Genomic DNA, 14,006 nt, shown 5'->3' on the forward strand with positions numbered 1-14,006 from the left:
TGCAAAATTATAAGGCATTTGGGAACTTCAGAGGGAAATTATGACTATACACAAATCTATATATTTTTATGATTTTATTATTCCCTAACTAAATGGAAAAGTATATTTATTATGTATATAAAAGAATATGTAAAATGAATATTTGTTTTTAGACATTCTAGGTGGATGATGAATTTTGAGAGGGATTAGATTCTAACCAGTTCATGGACTTAACCTTTGTAGCCTTAATTCATCTGTAAAAGTCCTCAGAAATAACAAATGCTCCCTTCAGCTTTAGGATTCTAGATTGTGGACTCAAGTCCTAGGACATACTTTACTTTTTTTGTGGGGGGGTTGGCGGGGGGAGGCATTATTTTTCTGTGGCTTATTAAGGGAAAGTGCAATGCCATTGGCATGACATTGCTCTACGACTTGTTATGGTCTTGACTTTCTTTAACCTTCTTCCTCTGTGAAGAATCACACAATGCAAAAGTCACTGTTTAGTGAATGCAGTGGAAGTATTGTTATCTGTCATTTAGAATATTATTTTGTAGTCAAAGAGCAGCACATATTTCTATGTAGGCATCCAATGCCCCCTGTACTCCATGAAACAGTAGGAATTCATATTATCTCCATCTTAGGTCTTGAACAGAATCGTTTTCTCTTCTGTTTTACTAGATTCATCCAACTAATTTCATTAAACTGTTTGCTGATTCTTATGTCAGGCAAAACATAGAAATCAACTTCTCCCACTTTCTAGGTTTATTCCTCATAAGGCAGCTTCTTCAGGTACTGTCATTGACACCAGTCACTGCAAGTGCCTGGACCTTCACTTCCTCTCAGTGGTACTGTACAAAGGACAGCCAGATAGTGATTGTTTGGCCTGTTTACTTAGGAGCAGCATGAAAGTTCCTTCATGCTTGTGACCATTTCCTAGCTTATAGGATGATTAAATCCTTATTACTTAAAAAGCCATGTCTATCTGTCTTAGTTTTCAATTGTCTTTCAGAGCAAAAGGAGCTTGGAGAATTGAACTTGGAGAATTAAATTTTAAAAACTGGAGTACTGGTTTGGCATTTGAGTTTATCAGTTTTAATCAGATTTCTCTCACAGAAACTTTGAGAATAAGTTTAAGTTAGCCCGTATTTTTCTCTGTCCTTCTTCAGGTGGGAAGTTTATTGAATTATATATTTAATGTAAAAGCAAAGAATCATTTACATCACAGAGTAATGCCCTAGATACTTAAAGGTAGCTATTTTTTTATGTAAAATATTCATAAAAGCACACTTTTACGGATATAGTCAGTTGAGTCTCCAAGGAGCCTTTTCTTCCCATTCCCCGCCCTCTTCCTGTCTCTTTGATATCTCTTGCCTTAATTCTTACTTCCTATGTTCTGGCCAACCTTTCTCTGACCAGCAGGGCCTTGAGTGGATTCCCTGTGGAATCCATCAACTCCTCTCTGTAATTAGCTTAGTGGAGCAACTGTGAAGTGATGCAAGAAGGCTTTAGTTTCCCTGGAGCCACACTTCGTAGTCTAGCACACTCCTTATCTGTTGCTCCAGGGAGCCAGATACCAGGAAACCATTATATTAATACAGCAACAGCAGCTCTTATTTTTTCAATCCCACAAAAACCACATGTGACCTGACATGATCTTAAGATATAAACAAGTAGTACCCAACATTCTTTGGGCTCCGAGGTACTGTGTTTTCTTTCTCACCTGGCATTTTTGGCCAAAACCAAACCCCTGGTCCATTCAGTGAGGGCTGGAGCTATCTTGTCCCTTGCCTGACCTGGAAGTTCATTGGGACCGATAGCGTAGAAGGTTATTCAGGGACCTCTGGTTACAATTTTGTCTAATGTCTTTTCAACTTCCACTTACATGAACAAATTAGGTTTTCCTGTAACAATATTATTTTACCTATTTGCTAGGTATTATACTAGGTTTGCTTTTCTGAAATAAATTTTACCTTGTTGCTCATCGTCTTTTGAAAATTATTGTTCTATTGTCAATTTACAGATATTCAAAAGAATTTGTTTTATATTTTGTTTATCACAACTTGATTTTGATAAACTCGCAAATATCCTATCTAGATATACAGCTTATAGACTAAGGCAATCATTTTGTCTTCTCAAAGCCCCTTTTAACTCTGACTCAATCATTTTATTCTAATTAGGGCTCAGTGTTCTTTGTAAAATGTATATTTTTTCTTTAGCCAAATGGGAATGTACCAACTAATTCTAAAGTTTACTTAAAAAATTTTCTCTTCCTCCTCTAAGTGACAGAATTAGTAATTTAGGATTAGCCTTCAAGAAGTCTAGAAAGCATTTTGAAATTAGTGGACTCTCTACTTTTTTTTTCTTCTTTTTGGTAATTTCATTTCATTACAATGTAAGATTTTAGAAATGTAAACCTACAGGATATTTTTGAGAAATTAATATCGTTTTTAAAGAAAATTGTCACACCTCATAAATTTAAGTATGTATGCGAATGTGAGGGAACGTTGGATATTTCATAAGTAAAATACTTTTTTGTATGATTTTCTTTCCCCGCTTATACCTTCACTTAGCAGTATGCCTTCTTTCCTATGACTGTCACACCTTTTTATTTTATTAAATGAAATATTTCCTTTATTAACTTAATGAGTCGGTAATTTTCTCACTAAAAGATTTTTCACATTTGCAAATTAGATCTTGGAGTCAGGCCCAGACACCAGCATAGACTCTGAAAGGGCAGGGACAAGGGCAGGGACAAGGGCAGGGAAGAGTTGCTGGGAAGAGCCAAGCTCTCTGTAGGCTGCTGCAGAGCTGTTCAGGGGTTCTACTGACCTGAACAAGTTTTCCAAGAGAAAGCTTTCTTGCCAGCCTCACTGGAACCTTGACTCAGTCTCTAAGTAACATGAGATAGTCAAAGATAAGGTTTGAAGATTTGGTTCTGTGTTAAGTGGAGCAAGCACCTGATGTTCTCGCGATGCTGAGGCCACTGCGCAACTCCAGGCTGTAGAAACTTAGAGCCTGAAAACCTACTACAGATCTTGGAATCCACAGACAAGTCCAGACAAGGCCTTGTCCATTGTGCTCTATATATCTACTGGTTCCACTTGGCCACACTTGCATTCACGTACTCCTTTCTGTGATGTCAAAAGATCTTCATTTGTGACTCTAAAGAGGCTTCTTGTGTATAATCAATTTGTGTTTGTATCAATGTATTGCAGCAGACTGGGGGCTTCTTGCCCCCCTCCCACGTGTAGTTTTCCTCCTTTATATCAAGCAATGTCTGGGAATTGGGGTGTGTAAATCAATCCCAGTTGCCTTAATGCTAACTCTTCAATAAGTTATATCTTTTGCCACTAGAGAAGTGCCACTAAATCATCATCACTAAATAATTTGGCGTGTGTGTGTGTATGTGTGCTTTCTTCTATTACCTTTCTCTGATTATAAAAGTAGTTGTACTCATTTCAAAAGTTTATAAAATGTAAAGAAGAATAAAGCCCTCTTGTAATCTTCCTCTCACTAACCTCCTCAGTTAACATCATAAAGTCGGTGCTTACTGTTGTGTTTTCTATGCATGTTAGATTTTACCCAGTTGAAATCAGACTATATACAAATTTTCTTTTTTAAAAATATTCACACTTGTGCTATTAATATTTTTCATATGTCTAAAAAAATGACTCTAGGAGAACAGTCGTGTTTTTAAAGATATATTGAGTCTCAAATTACATATCTATTTTATGCATTTGTTGCATTTTTAAAGCAATATTAATGGAAATTATTGTGCTATGGCTAATACACTAGTAATTAGTTAGACCAACTGCCTTTAAGCGAAGCACTGAAATATTTGTCTGTAAATAAATTTGCAATGATAGCTCACTAACTCATCACTGAATGGTAGCTGAATTTCTCCTGATATTTTGTCCTGGATATAGAACGGTGTTTCTTAACCTTTGTTTGGTCACCAACCCTCCAAAAATTCAATGAAAGCTATGCACATTCTTTCTGGAGAAATGCATATTCACACCAAAAACTAATTGTAATGATAATCAATTGTGATATGCCAGGCACTCTGCCAGCTGCTTTATATGTGTTATTTCATATAATCCTCATAGCAGCACTATAAGGAAAGCACTGTTAGCTTCATTTCTGAGATAAAGATATTGAAGCTTTAAGAAAAGTAAGTAATTTGCCCATGCTAGTAACTGGGGTTCAAACTCTGATTAATTATTGATCTCAAAGCCCATTTCCTCAATCACTGTGCACCGGATTTTAGGAAGCTTATAAATTCCAAAAGCCTGCTGATTGATGTTCATGTTGAGGACACCTTACCTATTGCAATCCAAAGATTTTTATTTGGCAGTGAGGAATGTGTATAATTAATGAATCTTGCTATTTTTGTAACTTATTTAATATGTAAATATCTATTGAACATATACTATTTTGAATACCTGTTAGCTTCTGTGATCTGGTCCTTATCCCTAAAGAGTTTACCTGGGAAGACAAGAATGACATAAGACAATGAGAAAAATACAAATATGAAGTAGAATATACTGTAATTAGACATTTCCATAAGCTATACATGAAAATTAATCTTTTTCACACATCTTAATGCAATTGTCATTCTTCGATTCTCTAATTTGTAAAAGGAAAATCAAATCTAAAAGGCCCCTAGGAACCTGGAAGATTCAGTGTGTCATAAAAATGAGGTCTGTAAAGTGAGACTCTGAAAACTAAATATGTATCACATCCAGATTCCTGAGTGGTTTCATCAGCATCATCTGTTAGCCCTAGGGAGCATGCGCAATCAGGAGATTCAAGAATGTGTAGCCAGCTCTCAAACCATGTATCATGGAATAATTCTGTTGAGTTGGACATGTGTAGGCAGAAGAACACCTTGCTCGTCACTGCATTTTGACTCAAGTAGAGTTCCTACTGACAGAGGGGACTGCAATACTTCAAATGATATAGCATAGCCTTGAGTCATTCAGAAGTAGTAGTGATAATCTACCAGCCTTGGATGAAACCTTGGGGCATGGGAAGTTTATTTAAGCTGACCACCTGACAATCAAGGCTGTCAAAGAGAGTGGCTGTAGCTATAATTCAAATAACTGCTTTCTACAAGAGCACATTATGGGAAAGTTGTACATCTGACTTGAACAGCTGCTGTATACAAGGTTATCACAGAAAATGGCTATTGTAAGATATGAAGGATGGATTGTGTCACGCTTTCTATTAACAGGGCCCTCATCAAGTATTTGTACACTTTTAAAATTTTACTCTTTTAAAACTTTAATCATTTGGGCTATCTGTATGACAGAATTAATTTAGAAATAACATTTGAATTTTCTTTCCAAAGCAAATAGAAACTTAGTGATGCTAATCATGCTATGTAGTTTCTCTTCTCTATTTATGCGTTATTTTTATTTGAAATGTCTAATATAAGAATCTTTTGTGTACAGTTTTATAATATATTTATGCTATATTTTAGTTTAATAAATTGTTTTAAATTTTATTTCACATACTGTTTCTATAATTCCTGCAACTTAACATTATTATGTTAGAAAATAATTGTTTTAAATTTTATTTCACATACTGTTTCTATAATTCTTGCAACTTAACATTATTATGTTAAAAAATAATGTTAGCATTATTTTTTAAAGTGGGGCAAGAATTTTTGTGAAAACCAGTGATGTCTAAGAAGCCCTTAAATGGGAAATATTTTTAAAGAAAAGAAATTCCTATCAGTCTTCATAAATCATCATTTGAATCTATCCAGTTGCAGTTGTATAAAGTAATTTTCTAAACAAGTATTCAAATATCTTGATGGATTTTATTTAATTTCTAAAGAAAAATATAACTCTATAATTTTTAAAATGTATTCCTGGGGGAAAATATAATTGAAAGGAAAACATTTCTTTTCATATTTGCTTTGAGCAGATACTCAAGTTGTTTTTTGAGGTGAATAGTGGATTGCCGTTAAATGTCCATCGCACTCAGGCTTCACAGAGACAACTCAAGACGTAGTAACTGTCCAACTTTTGAATTTGCTCTGTGTGTGTGTGTGTGTGTGTGTGTGTGTGTGTGTGTGTGTGTGTGTGTGTGTGTAGGGGGCTTACACAAGACCTTTTGATTTCATAATAAGCAGGGCTTAGGGACAATAAAACTTGACATTCTTAACTGTTAGTAGGATTTGTCCTATGCAGTTATCTTCTCGTTAATGTTGTAGAAGCCAGAGTCATAAACTGAGCATGTACCCAAGGCGCTGCTATAAAGCGCAAATAGCATTCATGTGGCCTCTTTGACCAAAGACTAAATTGGAGGGAAGAGAAAAAGAATTTTTGGAATTGGAATAGAAGTCGAAGTCTGGAAGAAGAATATAACTAGGAGGATGGACATATGCAAATGTTCTCTAAGTTTTTGTAATAAGATTTATTTAGATTGGCCTTTTCATATCTGCAAATACTTCTTTGCTCAAGAGCCAGACACTGGATTGGGGCAGCCTCTGCTGCTGGGGGGGGTGTGTGTGTGTGTTGGCAATAATGCACTCATGAGATAATACAAATAATCAGTGAGGGAATAATTAATGATGTGGCAGGGAATATTTTTTGATAAATGCTTAGGGAATGAGGTGACAGGCGTGAAATTAGAAAATTCCTTCAGCGATCTAAAATATAAATAGCTTTCGGAACTGAAAAGAGTTTCACAGCTGAAGATTTTATTGTGTTGAGAGGAAAAACTTTTTTCTCTCCCCCACTCCCTCCTCCTTTGCAAGTTGTTTGTCCATTCACAAAACAAATACTCTGAAGCCCAGCGCGGCTCATGGGAATAAATTTCAGGTCGAATTAGTACAGTTTCCTTGCTGTCAGGATGCTGGAATTAATGGTGTTTTGATGACACGAATTTTGAAGGGCAGACAAAGAAGCTGAAGGGAGAGAGACATGACTCCTTAGAAGCATGGTCCTCCTCTCCCCCTGCCTCTCTTGTCTTCCCTGTCATCCGTCTGCCAATCTCCCTGTCCATGGTTAGTTAAAGGCGCTTTTTATCCTCTTTTCTTTCCCACAGAGTTTGCCAGATCCGGCCCGGTGCCTGGGTTCCAGGAGGACACGCTGCAGTTGGCCTTCATCGACTTGAGACAAGTAAGTCTTTGTGTTTTTGTTTTTTGTTTTTCTTTTAAGATGTGTGACTGAAGACCATCAGGTCTTAAGGAAAAGGGGAGGGGAGGGGGATTGGCGTTGGCGATTCACACTGGAGACCTAAGGGTTTTTCTCTGTGTTTGAGGCCACCTCTTTTATTTAGCTATCTGGGATCCTTAGCTATGGTGGAGTTAAAGGTTTTGTGGGTAGAAGGGAAGGCAGGAGGTGGGAGGAGGGACCCAGAGGGTAGAGGGACTCAAGTGACCCTCAAGTGATGTGACCCATTGTGCTATAGTTGGCTTCTGCAGACACAGCAAAAAGATAACTCAGCAAACCAATGCTAAGCAGGTGCACTGATGCAGAGACTGCCTGCCCGGAGAACTTTTGTTTGCAGATAATGAGGGCAGCAGCTTTTAAGAAAAATGAAATATTTTACATTCTGGATTGTTGGTTTGGTATGTTGACTTTTTTCTCTTGCCTTAAGTCTTCCGTCCCCTCCTTTGTGGAATATGGTCAGCCATGAGTGACTAAGTGGTCATTTTAGAAGATGAGTAGCAAAGGCCCTAAGCAGTCATGCTAACCTGACAGGCAGTTCTATTAAAGTAATGCGATGAAAGCTGGTCCTTAGGCATACCTGAGCTTTGCAAGCCCATCAGGTAGAAAGAGTCGTTCCACAGGGCTGTTGCCTGCAGACCGAAATGGCGGGTCGGTAGGCCTTGGTGGTTTGGGTATAGAGGAGCAGGATGGGCGGGGGCCTAAAGAGGGAGAAAGTTAACTGGGCTCTGTCAACTCTTCACTCTGAAGATGGATGGGGTTGGATAGAAAGTGTGAATGAAGTAAGAATCAATGACTGATGCTTCTCTCCTATTAAAACAATCTTTTTTTTGGTCTGTTTTAAAAAAGGGCCTGGCTTTGTTTCTCCTGCCATAATGATGCAGTGCCTCTTGTTTTCAGAGCTGACATAGTTTGCATTCTGAAAACTTTTAGATGCCCAGGGTATTTCTTAAAGCTGTAGGACCCCTTGTATCGGTAGTCTCCTTACCACTGTGACTTGATTCATGCTGGAACAGCTTTTAACCCATAATGGATGGCCTGAGCTACCCCTGAATCCTTGTGGATGGGTGGTGTAATCTGTCATCTGATGACAATTCTGGAAAGCTCTGTTAAGCAGAAAACAGAAAATTGTGTCTCTATAGATCCGCCAAAGTTTGAGGATTCAGGCCGCGTCCCAGAAACGTGTGTCAACTTAATATTTTGGGGCTGAGGTGGGGGTTCTCTTACACATAAAGGCTTTCCCAGCATGGTCACAAATGGAGCTGAGTATTTCTTTCTACACTTAAGCCCTTCCACCTGTGGATTTAGCTACTCAACTGAGACATTTAGGTTTTAACCCCTTCGCTGATGTAAGGCTGAAAGACTGGGATTTTGCTTTAGGGTTTTGTGAAATGGATCTGTTGGACTTTCCCCCTGTTTCTTCTCAGACTTCTGAGCCAACTGGCTTTTCTTGGAAAGCAGAAATTGAATTTCGTTGGAGAAACGCATCCAAAGAAAAAAATTTTCCCTTCTCACTATTCATGAGAAGGAAGTGTGGTCATTCTCTCTAGTTGGTGGTTTTGGTCCCTATGGAAAGCAACTAGTGTTCACAGAAAATGTTAACTAAGGGAATGAGTTAGACAGCACAGCCAAAAGAAGGTGAATCTGAGCCGAGGATGAATGCTCAAGTACTTGTGAGCTGTCAGTGAGCATTTCTGTTTATGCTTACGTTCTTATTTTCTATTACATTTCTGTTCTCCAGATCCCTTTATGTTTTAACAGTAGAACCCAAAGTTTCAAAATTTTACTAATAGTGAAAGACTATGCTTCTTCCCATTGAATCTATCACCTAATTTCTATTTATGTCTGTCTCTGTTAAAGCAGCCTAAATTTTTTTTTAACTTAGATTTTTTGAACAACTTTCCTAGCTCTCAGGCTGTAGCTTACTTTTACTAGGCCTCAGGTAGGTTAAACTAGTGTGAGAAAAATTATTCTTCCACACACCATGCTGAAAATATTGATCCTTTTGCAGTTCATTTTAATCATTCTCACAACTTATTTAAAGTGGGCATCTTTTTAAAAGGAAACTGCTTCTTCTGACCTTAGAGATGTTCAAACTATAAATACAAAGCCTGGGAATATGTGTTCAAAGGAGGTATCTTTACCCAAATGAGGCATGATTAAATGTCCTTGAATATGTATCCTTTGCATATACTTTTCAGAATCCTAAAATGGACATGGAATTTGGGGGCTGGGGGCAAATTTTAAAAATCATATAGTATAACCTTTGGCTTGATACTTGAGTTCCTGTACAGCACCCCAGACTGTGCGTAAACATCCTCCTCGAGGAGATCTCACCACCCCGAAGCAGCAAAGTCCACCTTAGGACAATCTGATCATGAGGAAGGTATTTTTTAAATTAGCTGAAATCTCTCGCACTTAACTTTGACCCTTTGATTCTTTATGTTTTTATTAACACACCCAAATTTGGGGGACAGCCTTTTTATCCTGATTTATTGGCTCCCTATCTGCCAGTAATTGAGACTTTTTCAAATGTAGCATTGTTAATCATTCCTTATTTAGTCCTTATGTGGCTGATTTTATGGACCAAAATTGGAGACTTTACTCCTTTCGGTCTATATTTTTCTCGTAGACATATTATTAACAACAGTTTATTTAGCCTATCTAAGTAAAACGTCTTAGGTTCTGATTCATTTATCCACCTTATTAACTGATTTAAACCATTATGCCCTTTATAAGTCAAAGATAAGAATAAACAGGAATGGCAGAAGTTAAAGGAAGAAGTTAAAATTAAGGCAGGTTATAGGGTGCACACCCATGCAGGAAGGGGATTTTTCCCCAGTCCAGTGAAGCAAAGATATTCTTTTACTGTCACCGAGTGTATTTGTCACACTGGTTTATGAGTATATTTATTCTGATCATGCTTTCATGTTCTTTTGCTTTAAAGTAATTCAGACACTATCAATTGGATAATAGTTTTTAAAATATTCAAAACATGGAATATGTGATGAAATCATCTCTCTATAGAGTGTAATAGCAGAGTGTCATTTTAAAGCTATGGAATTTTACTGGGAAGCAAATTAGACGTGGATAGCAAAACTATTCATCCTTTCTCACCTGTCCTGTCTATTCTAATTTTCCTGCTTCTTAAGGAAAAGAGTGAAATGACATTTTGAATATACAAGCTTTCATGATATTTTACATTTGTATAGCACTTCAAAGTTATAGTAAATTTACATATATATCTCACTTGTCAGATTTCTAGGTTTAGAAAGCCTGCTATTAATAATAATGTGAATTAGACAGTACAAATCAAAATCTCCGTCTTTGCTACTTTATACTTTCTGCATTTTCAAGTTCATAAAAGTAGGATAGCAGTACAAGCTCACATTCATATGTTAAATATGTGCATATTTCTGTCAAAATCCAAATTTAGGTTAATGCTAAATCTTGAGAAGCACAATTTAAGGGCCCACTTATTAATTATCTTGAAGTGACATGTACACTTCAACTATTAATATTTGCTGGCCTAAAAGGGTTTATCATTGGGAATTACAATGCAAGGCCAATAGTAGATTCTCAGCAGTTATTCGATTCTTTAACAGTTCTATGGTTTGTATTTTTCTTCTGCTGTTAAACATTCAGTAGATAACACTGATGAACACCAACCAGAATATGAACCTCAGTTGATTTTTATTTTAGTTTATTAAACTCTGAGAGCCTGCTATGAACAAAGCACAACCTAGGTGCTATGGGAATACACAAAGGAATGTAATACAGTCTCTGTCCTCCAGGAGCAAAGAGGTGATCAGCAAATACTTGATTCTGGTATAAGGCACACTGTGATGAGTATTACATTCATAGGTTATAGCCATTGTGTATGTTTCAGTTATTTCTGAAGCTTTTGCTACATAACGAATTACTCCAAAATGCATTGGCTTAAAATGAAAACCATTTATTTAGCTCAAATTTCTACAGATTGGCAATTTACAGTAGGTTCAGCTGAGCTCATCTAGGCTTCAATATCAGTTTTCTAGATTGTCCAGGGATTGCCTTGTCTAGGATGTCTTGGCTGGGCTGACTCTTCTCTGCTCCATGTGATCTCTCATCCAGCCTAACCCAGGCTTATTCACATGGCATCTCGACAGAGTTCCAACAGAGCAAGAGGAAATGAGCAACCCCTTGAGGCCTACACTTGGAACTAGCAAACTCTCTATTCTGTTGGCCAGAGCTAGTCACAAAGCCAGCCCAAATTCAAGGAATGGGGAAATAGATTTCGACTTACACTCTAGTTGGGATATAAGACTTTTATATAAATGATGCGAAATAAACAAAGCAAGTCTAGATCAAGTTTGTGTCTATAAATACAAAGAGGCCATGAAATGGAGGGGTCTTTGTAGACCTGAGTCATTATAAAATATCTCATGGAAAAGGTAGAGGGTTAAACTGAAAGGAAGATAGATATTGATGGGAAGAAGGTACTTAAAGCATAGAAAATAGCTAGTTTTAAGTTTTCTTTAAAAGCGTGTGTATTTGTGTACGTGTTTTGACTTAACCAGGATCTAGACCAACTTTCTTCCTTTAAGTATTAAGCTAATTTCTTTAAATCTCCATTTCTTAATTTCTCTTCTTTATTCTTTATTTTTACTGTGCAGCTTCTTCATGTGTCTTTTTTGTTTTTTTAATGTCTTATGCCTTTCCTCATCAAATGCTGCTTTTTGCAGGCCATGCAGAGACATTTCACATTTCTGTTATTCACATTCATTGTGAGGAACTCCCAACTTCCCCCAGATAATTACATACATTATTTATTTATTTTATGTCTGTTCACCTTACATGTATGACCAACAGGAAAAAGTTTGAGTATGTTCTTTTCTTTAGTAATATCACATTATTTTCTCTTCCTTGGCCCCAACTGTCATTTACTTCCGATATACATAAGTTTTTATAAAGCTGAATGAACTAGGTTGTGACATTGCATCAGATCTCCTGAATGGAGCTTGTTGGCAACGACTCTTATGCAGCAAAGCCATCCCAAGATATCTGCAGCTTTTTTTAGATTGAGCTTGTGACATTCCCTCTAGGCCAGTTATTCCCCAATTTCTAAACCTTCATTCTAAAGTAAACACAGTGCATTTCCATTGCAGGCACTTAACTTGCCTTAAAAATAACTATAGGACCTAAGAGAAATAATTGTATATTTCTTTGGAGATGTTGAACAAATTCTGATGTAAAATCAATACCTTCAGCTGGTCCACATCAGGTGGATAAACCTGAGAATAACTCAAGAACCTAACTATGAAGAACTGCCTCTCCTATTTCCTATCCTGTCTTGATTCCTTTCAATGAAATTTTGGTTTTTGAATCAAATTGCCTTCTCTTCTCTTTTGCCCTGCCCTAAGTCTAATAAACAATATTCTCACTAAGAGGAACCTTCCCTCTGCCAGACTGCTGCTGGCTCTTGTGGAAAAAATCTTAACTTTGCTTAATAATCTCTTATATTTTAGCCTCAGTAGAACACCTGTTTATACCAAAAACTGATTTTGTCTGATACACCACATATCAAAATGATATATAGTCAATGGAATTTCTTTTTTAATGTTTCATCCAGACCAGTCTAAACAACCCCTAACTAGGAGGCCTGGTTCGGAGAAGGGCAGGCGCACATCTTAAAAGGCCTCAGGTGTCAGTCTTCATCCCAACCGTTAAGCTATATTTAACAGGAAGAAAGCCATCTCCCACCTGTACTTCTTAATACTGGTCCTTTACATGCTGGAATGTAACTTGGGGTTTTGGAGAGATAGGAGGTGGCCTGTAGTTTTCCTAAGTATTTACTGAGCAGTTGTCAGTGGAGTCATGGTGGAGAAGATGAGGTGTGGGGGAAGGTAGGAGGGGAAAGTTTTAATGAAAGGATATTCTTGGTGGAAGAAAACAGAGTGGTATGTAAGCCCTTTAGTAGTCAAGTGTATGGATCGGTAATGCTGTCAGTAAAAATACTCTCCAAATGCTCCACTGAAATATTTTGTTGACCTTCAGATTGTGTATGATCTTGAATAATAACCTGTAAAACTGGCAGTCATCTGCACCAGAGTCAGAAATCAAACAGTTTGATAACTCATGAAATTGGAACATGACATTCCTGTGACTGATGTGAATGGTGGGGTTGGAAGGAGTGGTTTGGGCCACAAAACATGTTACCTGTATAGAAAAGATTATCTGCACCACTGGTAAGGTAGCATATCTATGTGGGTAGCATGTATATGTAGGTGGAGTTGTTTCAGAGATGAGATCCAGAGTCATTAAATCCCAAAGGCATTTGGTGATCAGAAGAGGATGTAGTAATTAATATATCAGATCACCTGTGTAGATCTCTTTGCTGATACAGAGCCACTAAAAGTTCCTGAAGACCATAGTCCGTGTCTTGACACAGGCACAACACTTGGATGTAGATATAGATAGACCTCCCTAATCAGAAAATATTCATTCATTCCTTCATTCATTCAGCATATGCCTAGCATCGTTACGGTGGGTATAGTGGCATAGTGGGCATAGTGCAGTGAATAAAACATGGTCCTTGCCCTCTTGAAGCTTACATTCTTGTGTAGGTGGCTCATATTTGTAAAACAGGCCTTTTTAACATTCTGCTCTTCCCAAAATCTCTCTTCGGATGGCCCTGGTGCTTCTAGGGGGTGCCACTTTGTCTCGATTTTGATGTTTTGGATTGTCGCTGTATTGTTCAATTTTAGAGACAGCTGCAGAATTTTCTGGAAAGATCCCCAGGACAGAGACAAGTCGGCTGTACACTGATACACAGGCTTTCAGGAAAGAACTTTTAGCTATGGTTTG

At 37.4% G+C, this 14,006-nt stretch overlaps 1 protein-coding gene across 1 annotated transcript in view; it reads left to right on the forward strand.

Moving 5' to 3' along the window:
• The window catches only part of EXOC6B (exocyst complex component 6B), a 543,568-nt gene that overhangs the window by 390,038 nt on the left and 139,524 nt on the right, over positions 1–14,006 (forward strand). The window contains exon 20 of the mRNA XM_011365544.2: positions 7,036–7,109. Coding sequence (XP_011363846.1) covers positions 7,036–7,109 — 74 coding nt within the window. The remainder of the gene's footprint in view (positions 1–7,035; positions 7,110–14,006) is intronic.

Source organism: Pteropus vampyrus, unplaced genomic scaffold (assembly GCF_000151845.1).
Source record: "Pteropus vampyrus isolate Shadow unplaced genomic scaffold, Pvam_2.0 Scaffold113, whole genome shotgun sequence".
NCBI classification, from domain to species: domain Eukaryota; kingdom Metazoa; phylum Chordata; class Mammalia; order Chiroptera; family Pteropodidae; genus Pteropus; species Pteropus vampyrus.